Raw genomic sequence first — 18,624 nt, 5'->3', positions numbered from 1 at the left:
TGTCAATCAATTATAATTTCAGACTAGTATTAACCAAGACCATTCTAGAAACTAACAACACTATTTTTAGTAAGAAAGCAATTTTAATAGAACATTTTCTCTTCCTTAGTAACTATAAAATGCATTTAAGGAAGCCATTTTACCTTTCCCTTTTCAGTTATTACTGTTGATGAAAAAAGACACAAAATTTAAGATTAGATTTTCTACAAATTTTAAATAAATCATAAAAATCATTCTTAATACTCCCACCTCTTAAAATCTTTTAAAACCATAAATTTTGTTATATCCAATATGGATGACTGGATGCTTCTCGCACTGTATAATTGCATTAGAGAACATTCTCCATCTTGGGAAAGAATATTTCAAGAGAGATAATTCTTCTGATTTTTTCCAGTGCCTATTTGGAAACACCATTGACTCCATTTTTTTTTTTTTTTTAATGATCCCACATCAATTACTAAACTATGGAATATGTTGTTAATCTTATCTGTCTTTCTAAGTATTTTTCAAAATATTACCATCTAATTTCTCTTTTAACTAAGTGCGTACGCTTTTCTTAGGTTATTAAAATTTTTATTGAGACATTACCCGACACATTCTGACATTACAATCTGTAAAAATGTTATAAAACAACAAAACATATCTTTGTCAAAATTATGTGCTTTATTTGAATTCATGCTTTCCTTACCACATGATCTATAATTTCATACTCTACATTTTTGAAAATTTTACAATTTCATTTGTTAAAATACTGTGTTACTTGTACAGATAACCCAAACATGTATAATCAACCTAATAAAATTGTGATGTCAGCAACAAAAACGAGATCGTTATGAACGACCAGAATCGCCTCTATCTCTGAGAGATGAATTTTGCCTCTCATTTTGGCATCGTTCATCTCTGAAAGAAGAGACGAGATAAGTGTCCAGAATATGGCCCCAGGATTAAGTTTTGTTGAATTTTGTGTTCAAACTCTGAAGTATTCAAAGTTAGAGTTGTTTGACATACGAGGTACCACTATAATAATTAATGAAAAGAGAATTACAATTTATAAAAAAAGATGTAATAAGTGTAATACATAATAAAAACATATTAGATGATACTCAAGTGTATATATCAAAATTTAGTTAAAAATGCATTAAAAAAAAAAAGTATATATCCTTGACAAAGAGAAGGAGAAACCAAATACAGTAGAGCGTCATTTATCCGAATCAATTGGGGACTGGGGTGGTTCGGATAACTTATTTTTCGGATAATGAATCATGTACGAAAAAATATATTAATTTATCCCNATAATCATAATGTATGATTTGTCTGATACAGTGATACAAAGTTTCTCAATGTCCATACAACTACAAATGAAAATACTCTTTTTATTTGGAAGATTATAGTCAAGTATGTAATTATTTTTTTATATTTAGATAAAAGAAATACCATAGATAATCATAGCTATAATATTTCCACTTAATCAACAATTTTTTATTAGAATCCAACAAACTAATATCTAATCCTAAAGGTGATCTGTCATAGCAAAGTTGTCTGCTAAATCAGTACAGTTAGTTAAATGTTTATTGTAAATTTTTTAGAAATTTAGGTAATTTATTTTAATCTTTATTCTAATCTAATTATTTTTTAAGTAGCATAAGCTTGCTGTATTTGTAAATAAGAAAATTTACAGATACAGCAACTTTTATTATTATTCTAATTTTATTTTTGTATGATTTGTAGTCTGAATTATGAATCCAGACTATGAATCACACAAAAATAGATAAAATGCTGCAAAGCAGATTAAATAGTTCCATTTTGCAGCATTGTATTTTTCATGAGTAAATACAATTTCTTATTTTGAGTAGACATTCAATTTTGTTGATAGTAGTACAACATTACTTATGAATATTTATGAATATATATTGATAAATGTAAACATATTTATATTGGGCAATTCATAAGTCCTCCTCCAGCACAGCAGCCATTTGTAATGCCAAGAATATAAAATCTTTTATTTTTGTATGTATACATAAATTTAATTTATATATGATATTTGTAATGAAGAATGAGTTAAACTTTAAAATATAAATTTATTTCCAAAAATTTTGTTTATCCATCTATCTATCTACATATATATTACTCTTATGTCAAATATCAATTTTCCCTGTTGAAATGAATTGAAATGCCATTAATCTGTTCTGGACACCAAAACACCACAATTTTTTTGTTACATGTTTTTAAATAAGAAAAATGTACTTATAAGTAATGAATATATTGTTTAAAAGCACAATAGAATGTACTGCAATAAACTGGTTTTGTGGATGTTGCAGCATTTGCTACATAGAGAAAGAAAGAAAAGATGGAAAATTCAAGGAAGGAGAGAGAATAGTTCTGCACACAACGTGGAAGTGAACTAATGCCTATGTCACTCAATCACATGTTTTTCTATAAGCTAGCCTGTCAAACATTGGAAGAGTAATGAAAATGACAAAATTATGGCAGTTTTCCATTTTTTTTTTTAATCTATGGTTCACTGTGGCATTTGCTGCACAAACTTGCAGTGGGATATCTGAAGCTGGCTCAAAACCCAAATTTTAGCTCTCAAGTCAAAGCAAAAAATCAGCTGAGATAGCTTGTATCTTGAAAAACTCATAAGTTGGGACACTCGGAAATCAAAGTACCACTGTATATGTATAGAGGAGAAGGTGGTATTATAGAACCCCATTTCATTTTAGTGAATTGTAAAAAAGGTATCATAACTACACCACATTTTTTGTGCAAAAAGTACTGGTAAATAGTAAACTAAATGTTCCTAATTGGATTTTTCGCTAGTATAACTATAAGTATGGTTTTTGAAGGCTTTTGTACAAAAAGTCAGAAAGTAGGCTTAGAGAAAATTGGGTGGTAATATGGAACTTTACTGTATGTTTTCAAAAAATGCTTTAGTGTATCCAAAAACAAATAGGAAAGTACAAAGAATGTTAAATAATTACAAAGTTATTTACTCCAATGTATTTTATCGAAAAAATGCTTTTATAATAGAAAAATATGACCTCCATCAACAATATATATTCAAGCAGCTCTTTTTCGATATTTTCAGGAAGAATTGGCTTTCTACTTAGTGACTTTTTCACAAATTGCTCCGGACGAATGTCTGCTTGCAAATAGAGAGTTCAGAGGAGTTGGGTTCCATATTAAAAGCACCAATGGAATATCCATCTTGAATTAACTTATGTCTGTCAAGACCAAATTTTAAAAAATGTGAACATCACACAGATTAATATGTACCCCTAAGTCTATGGAACGGAATACATGCACCAGTGAACCTACAACTACACAATTTATATTTTAAAAATAATTAAATTCACTTAGCATTCAAAACTTTCGAATTTTGAAAAACACAAATTTGCTGATTCACTACGGACAACCGTTTAACTGAAGTGAAACGGATTTTCCCCTTGCTATGGATGTCTGCTTAGTTCAGTTCAGCCACAATCTGTTACAGTTCACCTTTATTATCAGTTTGAAATAGAGTGGTACCATAATACCACCTTTTCCTCTATATATATATATATATATAAAATAAGAGTTAAGTTTGTGCTACAGTTAAAAATTTAAGAAATATTCACTGTGCAGAAAGATTTTAGAGAGTTTTTTTTTTTTTTTAAGAATGTACAGTCAAGTTATTTACTTAAAAATTTATTAATTTTGTAGTAAATAGAAATTTATCATTAGTAGTCTGTCAAAAGAATAGAAATTTATAAAAATTAAATTTATCTTATAATTTTTTTTTTGTAATTGTAATCTTTATTGGCATAGAAGGCTTTTGCCTGTTACAAGGGTGTTTTATCTTAAAGAAACGCATATTGAAATCTCCTATAATAATATTTTAACAACATTAATATTTTCTATTTACTAATCTATAAAATTATATTAATAATTTGTCACAATTATCATTTAATTAGTTGTTTAACGTAGTTATATAACATATAAATCATGTTAACATTAGTTCTATCAAATGTCTTATACATTTCCAACTCACTAGTACATTTAGCCAGCGGCCCAATCTGGAGTCTTTGTAGTTTATCCTTTTCATTACAATATTCACACATATTTTGTTTGACTCCAGAAATTTTCTCATCGAGGTTTTGAATAATTTTTCTCTTAATCCTTGAATATTCCAAAAGCTTATTGTCACATTATTTTTTTCTCTTTTTGGAATTTCTACTTTTTTCTCATTCAATTCATATCTTTGACTATCAATTTATCTCCACTCGTTTTTCTATTTTTATTCTCCATATTATTAGCCATTCTCCTTTTTTCCTGCATTGTTTTTAAATTTTGATTTATTTTAGCTAATCTTGTATTATATTTGACTCTAAAAAATGATTTAACTGAATTATTTCTTTATTATTCATATCATATGTGTACATTATATTATTTTTTAAAAGATAATCATTTCTAATTTTTATTCTGTTATCATTTGATTTTTCTAGTTTAATTGTTTTTAATAATAATTTTCTTCTAATCCTAGATCTAAGACACAAGTCCATTGATATTATTATTTTTTCCTTTTTGTCCGTCACTTTCTATTGTGTTGTCCAAAATTGATTAAGAATTAGATTTCTATCTTTAACCGATTCGGTCCTAACCTTAATTACTTGAGTGTTTTTTCTATTTCCTAATTGAATAAGACCTTTGATTTCTATACTATTAAGCTCTAAGTTTTCTTTTATAAATTTTTCAAAATTCTTCTACATATTCCGAGGTTTGGAATGGAAAATTAAATATAATTAGATTTTCCACCATACCTTTTAACTTATTGTATGAATCTGTTCTTTCTTCTAATAAATGTATTTTTTACACATATCTTTCAACTCTTCCTTGAGCTTTAAATTTTCTTCATTCATATTGTTGATTTCAGATCTCATAGAACAGACTTCAAAGTTCAAACGATCAAATTTGTCTTGGATTAATTCATAAACCACTTTAAGTGAATATTCAGGTTCAGTAGTCTTTGTTAATAGAAGATCTTCTACCGGTTCAAAAAAATCCTTTATTGTAGCATACCTCGAGATGTCAGTAGTATTCCTGGAGTGTTCCTCAATCAAGAATTCCTCTTATGGTATTTCGGTTGTCTGAATGTTTTCTTCTATATCTCTTGTAAGTTCTCTACGTGGTCTCCCTTGCCCCCTTTTTTTGCATAACTACTTGACTTGGTATAGGAGGGGATCGAGAAAGGGGTCTAGGATTTAACTCAATACCAGCAATCATTAGTAGGATAAAGATTATTATTTGAGTTAATAAAACATTTAAACTTCTTATTTCAATTCTATACTTAATATTGTACTGTAAAACTTCAATGTCTAACATTGCCATAACAGCTCAGCAAAAAAGTCGCCAACACCTCCACAGGCAAAACACGCCCCCCCAAATTTGTCTTATAAGACAAATTTAATTTTTATGAATTTAGTATAGTTTTATTGAATACATAATACAGTAGAGTGTCGGTTATCCAAATCAGTTGGGGACTGGGTTGTTCGGATAACTTATTTTTTGGATAACTGATTATGTATGAAAAAATATATTAACCTATCCCATGTTGAAATTTTTCTCCGTTGCGTGTCGCTTTGCGTTGAATTTTCGTCGAAGTTAAGTCTAAAGTAAATTTTTATAACAATAATCGTAGCTATTGTATCATTAAGAATTATTCCTTTATTTTTTACAAACAAAATAAATGGTAAGATTTACCCTTTGAATGAGGGGGTTGTGACCCGACACACAGTCCTCAGAAAAACACCACACAAAAGTGCCAGTGCTGTCAGCTAAAACACACACACCAACAAAAAAATATTGGAGTAGCCCAAGTCATAGCCAAAGGTTGCAGCGCCACAGCACTAGTGGAAATTAAAATTTGCCAACTGGAACACTTTCGGTTAACCGACGTTTCAGTTGACCGGCTTTTAGATAAATGACGCTCTACTGTATGTTACATTGAGATTTCTATTTTTTTGACAGACTACATTTTCTTAAAGTTAAACCAACATTTTAAAATTTCAATTAATATTATTTAAACAACTATTATTTATTAGAAATTAGTTACTCTTCTGTTATCTAATGCAGAAAGAATATAAAAAGTAATTTTCAGTGCAAAGATTATATTATTTTTTGTTAATCAACTTTATAGGAAAAATACTGTTTTCCATATTTCATTTTCTTCCTAATTCTTTTATCAATTTAGTTTTAAAATTGCAGTTTATATTATTTATTTTTTAAATGCTATCTTTTTAATTAAAAAGACTACTGAGAAACAGAATATATTTCTTTTAAAATTAATATGATAAAGAAGATGCATTTTAGACTGAATATTTTTATTCTAATTTTTTCATAATATCTAGTTAAGAAGAAAAAAATAATCAGTTACTTATTAGTCATATTAAATCTCTATGTAATACGTCTCTGTAATCCAACAAATGGTAGACGGACTCACAGCAAATTTTCAGTTAGGAACTACAATTTTATTCTCAAAATTGACAAATGCATTTCAGGTTGGCGCAGTACATCCCAACCCCTCCTCAGTCATATTAACATTACTGAGAACAATCTTCATATACATATATATTGGAATCAAACAAAAATATTTAATCCTGAGAATGAATCCTTGAATATATATCATTATAGTAGAAACTCTGTTAACTGATGTGATGAGACTAGCCTTTGGTTGATTAATTAAATATTCAGTTAAAAGAAATAATTATAAAAAAAATAAACAGAATATTTTAAAAAATGTATAAACTATTTGTTTACTTAAAAATATATAATGTTTCTATTTTTCATAAAATTTTAATTTTCAGTTTAATTAGAAAAAAGTAGCAACGAATTATAAATTTTTATTTTACTGCAATTATATGTAGTTTTATGTAAATTGTCTTAAATACATATCATCATTGTCATATATAACTAATCTGTTAGTCATCTTATATTTCTATTTCTAAGATTTACAGGAAGAAATAGTTTTGTGACAATGCACGAAGTATCCATCTATGCTTCCACACCACGGGGCCAAAGGGTCAACACTGCGTTTGCGATGACTGTATTGTCGGGACTGACACCACTGTGTCTTAAGGACAGACGCAGAAACCTCAATGGCCTTTTTCGTTTTATGCGCGAGTGGCTGTGTGTAGGTGCTCAGATTTGTTCATAGGCAGTCGAATAGAGGCTGTCCGAGAGACAATGTGGCAGAAAAAAGTGCACACTGCAACTCAATTTCAAAATTAATACCTGTTTATTTACATTTAGATATGTATACAGCAGATAAACATTTCTGTTTTAGTTTCATAGTGGTAAATAATTACTAAAGCTTCATATAGCATAACAATAGTAACAGATTTTTGTATGGCAAAAAAGTACTATCACCGTAATCAACAGAGAGAGTTTACATTTTCTGCATGTGTTGATAAATACCTTGGTAACTTGATTAATGGGTTGAGATTGTAGATCATTGAGGAAATTTGAGTTTGATGTGTCGGTGTATAGGGGTTCTTGGATCGAGCAGTTTGAATATTTATCTTTTGCGATCATCTTCCGGTAATTAAATTGAAAATTTTTCACTGGGATTTAAACCAATTTAAGAAAATTTTGTTTTTCCAAAAAATTTTCATCAAGTCCAAGCTCTCACAGTTTGAATTAAATGGAAATTAGTTAATAGAATTTCTATTATATCTTAATTTAAATAAAAAGCTAAATTCATATTGAAAGATGCTTTTATTCTAAGATAATTTCTGAACATTTATAAATTTCATAACATTGTATTTTGATATAGTAATTATTTATTTAGTTATAATAGAAAAAATTAATAAAATATTGGATTATTCTGGATATAAATGTAACAAGTAATTAGTAAATACATCATTAATATATTCTAAAATTTATATATATACATTGAAAGATATTGTAGTTTTTTACTTACTTACTTGTTACATTATTACATTTATTTATGTAAATTTATACAAAAACATTTATATTTTCATATTTTTCCAATTTCAGAGAACTAATCAAGCCAAAAGAGTGTGTTTATAAACTTTCTAGTAGTCGCCTAGAAATAACCTTAAAAAAGAAAGTTGCAAAACGATGGGGTAGTTTAGAAGCATCTATTGGTATGTATGTTTTAATAATCCAGAAGAAACTTGTTATAAATGTGATATATTCTGAATAATTTTACAGAAAATATTTTGTATTTTATTATAACTCTTACGCTTTCATTGTTTTTCTCATCTTTTCAAAGGTAATGAAAATGTATGAGTTTATTTTCTTGCAGTGTCATCAATTGATAAATTCAATTAACATTAAATATTAATTAGATAAATTCAAATGTGATGTTTTTGAATAATAAAATAGTCATGTTTCCAGAATAAAGTAAATTGAAATTTTTTACTAGTTTTTCTAAAAAGCAATATGTCTGAACAAAAAATTTGGTGTTTAGAAATTAAGACTTATTTTTTAATTTTAGGTCAGTCATCTACAGTTCCAAGTAATATTTGGGTTCCTGTGAGCAGGAGTTCAGTTGTTTCTCATTCAGCAAGTTCTGAAAATTCTAATAAACAATATTCAATGAAGAAAACTGATGAAGTTGAATCAAAACAAGGATCACCCCATCGTTCTCGTAGATCCCCATCTAGGGGAAGAGAAGATGCAACAAAAACTTCAACTGTCCCAGTTACAATAGGGGATAGTAAATTATCTGATTCTGTTTATTCCTATAGCAGTAACAGTAATGTTAAAGTAAGTTAAACTAATATCTTTATTTTTAAACAGATATTGTTTGATATTTATATCAGATTTAAATTTAAATATATTTGCAATAAAAAAAAATATCTGTGTTTATTAAATAAATTGAAATTTTTGATTAGTTTTTTTTATACCCATTCAGATATATTGTCGTAACTTATCAACATATTTTTTCAGAAGCCTACATGCATGGTTTCTCCACTTAGCAAAAGCAAACAACCATCACAGATTGTGACTCCAGGTCTAACAGGATTAGACAATTTAGGAAATACATGCTTTATGAACAGTGTTCTTCAATGTCTTGCTAATACAAGAGAATTTCGTGATTTCTTCTTAGGTAATTCATATTTAGAAAATCGTTTTTATATACTGTATGGAGAGTGATGATAAAATCTCATATATAATGCTTTTCACTAATTTTCAGATTTAATAAATTATATTTTGCATATGAATAACTAAAGTGATCATTTTATGCTATATTTACAAACTTCTAATCATGCATTACTTACAATAGTTAATAAATTTAGTTGTAAGTTAAATCTTGTTGTTTTTAACTTATTTTTTTTGTGGAATATAAATGTTTATCAAAATAACTAATTTTTTTATGCGAAATATATTTCATATTGATAAAGCTACTTTTTAAAATTAAGAAAAATAGTGTAGTACTAGCTTTCTCAAATTTTCATTTAATTGACGAATTGTTGTAATTTTTTTTTGGTTTTAGGAATATCAATTTTTCTATCATTGAGTCAAAGTATTTATTTCACTTGTATATTAGGAAATATTTATAGTTTTTATCAGTTAATATTTATTGATATTTTTCTTTACAGACTTTTCCCAGGATCTCTATTTCTTGAATAAAATATAGTAAATTTGTCTTTTAAATTTCTTGTTAGTTCAATTTTTTTCAGAACTAATTAATTCAAATGCAGTTCATAATCATTTAAATATTCTTCTTCACTAAAGTTAAATGGATTAATATTTTCAATAATATAATATAAATAAGTTTTAGTAAATGTAGTAGAATTTACTAATAGTTACAGAAAAAATTTAAAATTACTAACTCTCATTTATAAATAATTGAATATTTTTACTTTATTGTTAAAATATAAATTAAAGGTTATACTTTGTAGGTAGTTTCCATTGATATCAAAGTAGGCTGTTTTATTCACAGATTTTCCATCAATGGTCTAGAGCAGTGTTCCGCGACCGGTATGCCGTCACAAGGTGAAAGATGTGACGTGACCTTTTACATATTCTATTAATCTCAAGTTTTATTTATATATTTTTATCACAGTTGTTATGTTTATTATGCTGTATTTCATTCACTGATGAAATAAGATAATGTTAAAGCAATAAACACATATGTCGTCCCAGTATTCACTTATTCTTTTGGAGTTATACATTGGACTCACACAGATCTTGAGCAACTCCAAATGAAAATAAGAACACTTACTAAGCATAAACAGCATCATCCTAAATCTGTCATAGAAAGATTAACCATTCCACGTAAAGAAGGCGGACGTGACCTGATCGACATAGTTAACCTCCACTACAAACAAATACAGACATTGCGATAGTTTTTCTACTGAAAACAAGAAACATTACAGTTGCATATAGCAGTAACTCTAGCAGATTCAAATAACACACCATTAAACTTACATTCACATCACACAGACTTGACACAACATATAAAAAGCATAGACACCNTACCATCTGTTGCATATCTTAAAAACAGTTATTGCAAATATAATGTTTAAACATGCATTATTATATAGATAGGATAGATAGGGTGTGACCCATATCTATTTCTGAGATCAAAGAATGTTTCAATGAGAAGAAATAAAACTCATATTTAATCACTGAGCCTTCTACTGCCTCCCTGAAAGCCTCCAGTGCCCACAAGGGGGCATTATTGCCCACTTTGAGAAAGGATGGTTTAGAGCAAAGTTATCATCCAACACAGGAAAATATACTTTTTGATTTTGTATTATAAATGTAAAACTAATGTAAAATTAATTCATTTAACTTTTGTACACGGTATATGTAAATTTAAAGTGAAATTTGAGCCAACTACCTTTCAAAATATAGCCTTTTTTTTAAAATTAATATTAATATTAATTAATTAAGAAGCATTCAGGAAAAAATTTCATCATCAATAATCAGAAAATTAGAAGGGAAAAATTCTGTAGGAACACTGTATACCATTTACCTGTGAAAAATTACAATATTCTTGAATATGTTAGTTACCTTCAAAAGAAAGAATGTCATTGTAATATTTAATAATCTGTCAGTTAAATCTAGTACTTGTTGCCTAATTATCAATACTTAATTTTTGTTTCTTTAAATTGTTTGTTATTTTCAGTCATGAACAGATGATTGTGTAGACTATTCCTAAATTAACTTAGGTTAAGTTTTTACATCTTATCTTATCACTTATAATTATTTTTCAAAAATTTCTGTTGTATACACAATAACAATCTTTTATTTTAAATATAACATATATCTATTAAAAAGCTTCTTGCCTGTATTATTTAATTACAAAAACTACTTATTGACTTATTCTGAAACCATGTCTTCTTTTAATTATTCTTTACTTCACAACTGGGTGCATTGGTAGACACTGGGCATCTTTAACATCATTCTTTATTCAGGAATAAAGAGTGATGTTAAAGATGCTCAGTGTCTACCTATACACCCAGTTGTGAAGTAAAGGATAAAAACTACTTAGTTACATATGACTAATGAACAGGCTTATTACAAACCCAGCCTGTTTAATTAACTTGTCCCAAAATGCATTTTGGCCTTACTGGCACTTATTAATTGAGTGACATACAAACCAGAGTCTATGGTGACAATTTACCAACTTTACATTATACATTAATAGTACAATTATTACATAGTTATTACATACACAGTATTAATACAATTCTAAAAATATCACTAGGACAGTAACTCAACAATAGTAAACAAGTCCAGTAAAAACCTTGTCAACAGTCCTTCTGTATTCTTTATGGTAGTGGTAATTTCCTATTCTCTTGTCCAAAATGTGTCCCAACTAATCCAAATAAGAAAAAATATCAAGAAAAGGAAACTGAACCAGCATACTCTGAAGGTGTGGTGGTGACAGAAGAATAGGAAATTACCACTACTGTGAAGAAGACAGAAGGACTGTTGATAAGATTTTTACTGGACTTGTTTATTATTGTTGAGTTATTGTCTTAGTGATATTTTTAGAATCATATTAATAATGTGTATGTAATAACTATGTAATAACTTCTAATAATTGTACTATTAATGTATAATGTAAAGTTGGTAAATTGTCACCATAGACTGTTTTGTATGTCACTCAATTGATAAGAGCTAGTAAAGCCGAAATGCAGTTTGGGATAAGTTAATTAAATAGGCTGGGTGTGTAATAAGCCTGTTCATTAATCATATGTAACTAAGTAGTTTTTGTAATAACATATATCTATTTATAGTTACTCAGTTTTCAATGTTGTTAATAGTTACTTGGTTTCCTTTATTTCAGAGGGCTTAACAAAATCTAAAATGCTTTAAATTTTAATTTGTTGAAACATTAATTCATTATTAAACTTGACATAAATAGTGATTTTGATACTATATGTTGTAAAATGTTTTTTTTTGAAGTTTGCTTTAATCAAATTTGTAAATTAAATACTAAAAATATTTTTGAAATCATCTTATTAAAATTTTATTTCAATTCTTCATGTTAAGATAAAATAAAAATCAAAAGTATTTGCCTAATTGCATTTTTGTTAATGTTCCAAAAATGAAAAAAAAATAAATGTGTACATTTGCTTGAATTCTACATTAATAATATAGAACATTAATTTTGGGTTCAAATAACTTTTCTGTTATTTGACAGTGATTCTGACTTTTAAGTCATGTGATTGCATAAATGAAGATTTATCAGGTTAACAAGATTCTGTTATGTATCTAGTTTTTTAAAATAAATAGTTACAGAAATTTTTCTTTGATTTTTTTGATACTGCATTCTATGTGTGTATATATATATTAGCTATCTTGATATCTTGCTAATGTGATGAATTAGTGTTTCAGACCTGTGCCATAAAGTGAATATCACCATCTTTTCTCATTCGACAATACATATAAAAGCCTAAAAACATATTTACACTGTTATTTATTATGTATGTAATAATACTAGATCTAAGAAATGATGCAAAAGTAAAATTAATAAATAAAAACAACTGTAAAAACTCCCTTAATTAAGAGCAAGGAAAGTGCTGAAAATAATGAACATGAATATAATTGAAAAGTGCTGTGTTAGCAGCCTTTTGATGTAAAGCATTAAGTTAATTAAAGCATTTTGCTGTAATACAGCCTTAAATCTCTGTATGTATATGTATGTGTAAGTACTGATGTGTGTATTTGAGAAATTTATTTATAAAGAACTGAGTTTTATGTCTGCTCTAATATCATATGTTCAACAAAATGTATTAGGCTGGAACTTTTCATTTTTACATTTATTCCAGTTAAGAAATTTTATTATTAAAATGTATTAGTGCTGCTTATATATGTGTATAATTTTTATGTAAATAGATAAATAGATTTCTATGTGGAATACGAAGATATTTTTAAAAATTGAATTAAAGTTTTGAATTTATTCTAAAATATTTGGTAAATTTTAAAATGTAATGAAAATAACTTCATTATACAGAAAGACCCCACTTAATGCTGCCTCAATTAATGCTGATTCAATATAATGTGGTCTGCTCGAAGCCTTAAAAAAAGCTCAAAATTTATGCTGATTCAAATTCTCACAGCATTTGATTGATTCGTATATAATACAATTATTCTCAAACACAAACCAATTAGCAAAAGGTGGCAATTCATTGTAGCACTGTACTTTCCTTAAATTTATGTTTGTTTGGTGCAATTTTGGAAAAAATATAACATTATGGATGCCACAGGCAATATTGACTTCTCTTGGCAAGAATTAACTGATAATTGCATGGACAGAGTGTGGAAGAAGTTATGGCTGGAAGTATCCAAGAATTCTCAATGAGAAGAGCCTATTGCTGTATCATTAGGTTGACCAAATTGTCAACCTAATTGATACAGCTGGACAAGGAGATGTAGACGAACAGGATATTCGGGAGTTACTGCAGGTTTCTGGTGAGAGCCTTACCAACAACAAACTTCAAGGACTGGCAGAACAAGTAATTCATGTAGAACTGGAAAATTGTGACTCTGAAAACGAAGAACCCCAAAGAATTTCTCTACAGATTTCTTTAGTATTGGGACCTTGAATAAGTTCTCGCTGTTTTCCAGCAGATGGTATTACCAGTACTGCATGCATGTAGTTTAAGATGGTGATGCATCTGTAAGGAAGTATGATAAGCAACCTTGAAATTCAGTATATGTCATTTTGCCAAAGTGTAAACAACTTTTTTTTTTCATAGTGTTAAACATGTCGAGTTTCATGCCAAAAAAAAGTATTTGCAGGGAATTTTATTGCACTATTTTTTTCAAAAGAACTGTGCAGCTGAAGCACAGAGAATTCTTGTTGAGACTTATAGCGACCATACTCTGTCAGAAACAACATGCAGAAATTGGTTTAGATGCTTCAAAAATAATGATTTTGATGTTGAAGATAAAGAATGCTCTGGCACACTGAAAAAGTTTGAAGACGAAGAATTAGAGGCATTACTTCTTGAAGACTCGTGTCAGACGCTAGCTGAACTTGCAGAATCATTAGGAGTTGATTACACAACAGTTTCAAAATGTTTGAAAGCATTAGGAATGATTCAAAAGCAAGGGCATTGGGTGCTGTACAAGTTGAAGCCGAGAGACATCAAACACTGTCTTTTCATGTGTGAACAGCTGCTTCAACAGCAGAAAAGGAAAAGATTTTTGCATCATATCACAACTGGCGATGAAAAGTGGATACACTACAATAACCCTAAATGTAGAAAATCATGGGGTAAGCTCGGCCATGCATCAACATCGTCGGCTTTGCCAACGATGTTGATGCATGGCCGGGCTTACCCCATGATTTCTACCATGAATGGCTGGGCTTACCCCATGAAATCCATGGTTTGAAGCTTCTACTCTGCGGGATCAGCTGGGTATAGTTTATTATGAGCTGCTCAAACTGAACAAAATCATCATGGTAGATTGTTATTGACTACAATTGATGCATTTGAGCTGAGCATTGAAGGAAAAATGGCTGCTATATGAACAGAGACATGACAAAGTGATTTTGCAACATGTTAAACAACTGGTGAAAACCTACTTGGAAACACTTAAATGGGAAGTCCTACCCTACCCGCCGTATTCACCAGACATTGCCCTTTCCGATTATCACTTGTTCCGATCGATGGCACATGGCCTGGCTAAGCAGCACTTCCATTCTTATGAAGATGCCAAAAAATGGTCGATTCTTGGATAGCCTCAAAAGACATGTCTTTTTCTGACATGAAATTCAAGTGCTGCCAGAATGATGGGAGAAAGTAGTGGCTAGCAATGGACAATACTTTCAGTGATATGTTTATTTACAAATTTTTAAAATAAAGCATTAATTTTTACGAAAAAACAGCGAGAACTTATTCAAGGTTCCAATAAAAATTTGGTAACAATAACTGAAATTGTTGATCAAATTGTAACGAATGATCTAGATTTTGAAAGGAGTGCAAAAGCAAAATTGAGGTGTTTTGGATGCAATCTCTTGCTACCGACATTTGTGTAATGAAAGAAAAAAGCAACAAATGAAACTACATGACTTTATTGTAAAAAACAATAATTTCAAAAAAGCCAGGACATCACAAAAAATGAACTTTATATTTCTGTGTGCATATGTTTATGTGTTATTTAACATATATTATTATGCAAATTAATATAAAAATAACTTAAAGTAAAATCTGTTTATTTTTGGTCGCATGTTCCCCTTTCTCTATTTACTCTGTGTTAAAATGATCTTGTTTAATGTTTCATTTAGCGCTTTGTTGTCTAGGAACATATACCCCATGTTAAGTGGGGTTTTATTTTATTTTAATTTTGTGATTATTTTTCTATCATAATAATTAACTTTTTAATTAATAGTTTGTAAACTTTTTGTTTAAATTATTTTTGAAAGTCTTCATTATTAATTAATTGCAGATGGTCATTTTCAATGTGAAATTAATATTGAAAATCCTTTGGGAATGGGTGGAAAATTAGCTGTTGCATTTGCTGTTCTGTTGAAAGTTCTTTGGTCTGGTACTCAAAATTCTTATGCTCCTTCAAAATTAAAGACATTGATAGGAATGAAAGCAATTCAGTTCACAGGCTTTGCTCAACATGATGCACAAGAATTTATGGCTTTTTTATTAGATGGATTACACGAGGTAATTTTAAAAAATTATACTGATAAATTAATTTTAAATATTAAATATAAGAAAGTTTTTGAAAATAATGAAATAAATAAAAAGAAAAGTAATATTAAATTTTATACAGGATCTGAATAGGATTAAAAATAAACCTTATACAGAAAATATTGACTCTGATGGTCGTCCAGATAAGGTATGAATATATGTTTATTACCTTTAATTAAAATTATAATTTATTAGTCATAAAAAATGTTAATATAACAAGTTATTTAATACGTTTTAAATTTTAATTAACTCTGTTTAATAAAATTTTTTTTAATTACAATACTAGGTTGTTGCAGATGAATCTTGGAGACTTTATAAGCAAAGAAATGATTCTATTGTTGTTGACATTTTTCAAGGACAATATAAGTCTAAATTAGTATGTCCTGTTTGCCATAAGGTTAGGAATAAAATATATTTAAATACAATTTAATGAATTTGGCAAAATATTTCATTTTCTTTTTTAATTTTTGATAGGTGTCAATTACATTTGATCCTTTTCTATATCTCTCCGTCCCACTTCCCAAAAAGAAAAGAGCTCTTCCAATTTTTTATTTTTCTAAAGATCCATGCTGTCGACCTATTAAGGTTAATGTTTTTTATTAAATTTAAAATTTTATATGATTATTATATTTTTACATATATGTAATGCATATTTATTTATTAATTCAGTAAATATTTTTTCTACTATAAAATTATTAAAGATTTTATTATTTTACATTTATAAATTCTCTTTACATTTATAACATAGTATGATTATAAAACTAAATTAAATACGATAAAATTTTGTAAATTGAGATAGACACAACTCTTTTGTTAAATTGCTTGTTGTGATAGATTAATAAAATAATAACTAACGAAAACACTGTATTATGAATTATAAAATTCAGTATTTGATGATCAATTATTTCTATAAATAAAATATTATTATATATAATTTGTTATAAGTCATACAGTTAATGAAAGTTTTGAGTTTTATGGTTATGAAGATTTTAAAATTTTTATTTCCGAATGCTGTCAGTTATTTGACCTTCTCATGAGTAAGGAATTACGGAGAATATTATTCTGATATTAATTATTTAAATAAATGGAGCCATTTGTAATCTAGCTCTAGTTATTTGAATAATTAAAACTTTTGATTGGATTGAATATACAGTAGATCATTGTTTATCTGAATCAATTGGGGCCTGGGGTTGTTGGATAACTTATTTTTCAGATAACCGATTATGTACGAAAAAATATATTAACTTATCCCATGCCGAAATTTTTCTCTGTTTTGTGTCGCTTTCCGTTGAATTTTTGTCAATGTTAAGCCTAAAGTAAACTTTTTAAAATGATAATCGTGGCTATTGTATCGTTAAAAATTATTTCTTTATTTTTTACAAACAAAATAAATATATTGAAAGATATAAAAAACAAAACAAAATACTTTACAAGTTGATCTAGTATCAAAAACGTTTGACTCAGCACGACACACAGTCCTCAGAAAAACACCACACAAAAGTGCCAGCACTGCCAGCTAAAACCACACACCAATATAAAAATTTTGGAGTAGCCCAAGATATAGCCAAAGATTGCAGTGCCACAGCACTAGCGAAAATTTAAATTTGCCGACTGGAATTCTTTCGGATAACTGACTTTCGGATAAACAACGCTCTACTGTATCTAATTATTACTTAATATTAGGAAAATAGAAAATTTTAATTAAATGATAATTATATTGTAAATTATTCATTAATGTTCAATAATTTAAAATATACTTGTTAATGATTGTTTAAATGCTTTTAAATGTCATTTTTGCATTATAGATGATTTAAACAATATTTTTAAAAAAATATTATAAAAAATAAATTTTAAATGCTGGGCAGAAAAATTACTTCAATTGTAGAATTTTGTTCAATATTTTTCAATGAAAACAAATGTTTATCTTTTAGTTATTTGAATTCACCTGATCAGAATTCTATATAAATAAGTATTCTATATATTCCACCTATGATATAAATATTCTATATATTAGTATTTCTGCTTGTGAATTATTACAAGATATATAAATATATTTTTGATAGGTAAAAACTTTTTTAAATTGAACTAGCTGCACATTATAATTTAATTTACTTACTTACCATGTTTCCTCACTTAAACCCCAACAGGATTTATTTTTAAAATGTATAAATTCTCCAGGGTTTATTTGAAGACTTAGATTTATGAAATTCAAATAAACCTCTTGAGACAGGAATTTATTTTTAACAGTACCTTTATTTTGCAGTTTAATTGAGGAAATACAGTATGAATGCATTAAATTTGAAAGTTAAAATGTAATACTTTAAATATTTATTTTTTGGATCACTTTATTGATTTTTTTTAGTTTCAAAGTTTTTAAAATTTAATTTGAAATTACAGCAAACAGAAGTTATACAAAACTAATTTTCTATCATACTAAGCCTAAAGTAAACTT

The 18,624-nt window shown here is 27.9% G+C and overlaps 1 protein-coding gene across 1 annotated transcript in view; it reads left to right on the top strand.

Moving 5' to 3' along the window:
- The first annotated feature begins 1,327 nt into the window (after positions 1-1,327).
- The window catches only part of LOC111640315 (ubiquitin carboxyl-terminal hydrolase 19-like), a 75,860-nt gene continuing 58,563 nt past the window's right edge, over positions 1,328-18,624 (top strand). Inside the window, exons 1-8 of the mRNA XM_023386326.1 lie at positions 1,328-1,395; positions 8,035-8,144; positions 8,498-8,769; positions 8,953-9,112; positions 15,919-16,145; positions 16,255-16,320; positions 16,459-16,569; positions 16,647-16,757. Of these exons, the coding sequence (XP_023242094.1) occupies positions 8,599-8,769; positions 8,953-9,112; positions 15,919-16,145; positions 16,255-16,320; positions 16,459-16,569; positions 16,647-16,757 (846 nt within the window). The 5' untranslated portion in view covers positions 1,328-1,395; positions 8,035-8,144; positions 8,498-8,598. The remainder of the gene's footprint in view (positions 1,396-8,034; positions 8,145-8,497; positions 8,770-8,952; positions 9,113-15,918; positions 16,146-16,254; positions 16,321-16,458; positions 16,570-16,646; positions 16,758-18,624) is intronic.

Source organism: Centruroides sculpturatus, unplaced genomic scaffold (assembly GCF_000671375.1).
Source record: "Centruroides sculpturatus isolate CEXI.00-Female unplaced genomic scaffold, Cexi_2.0 scaffold148, whole genome shotgun sequence".
Lineage (NCBI taxonomy): Eukaryota > Metazoa > Arthropoda > Arachnida > Scorpiones > Buthidae > Centruroides > Centruroides sculpturatus.
The sequence above is the reverse complement of the archived record's forward strand: the minus strand, read 5'-3'. Positions and strand labels throughout refer to the sequence as shown.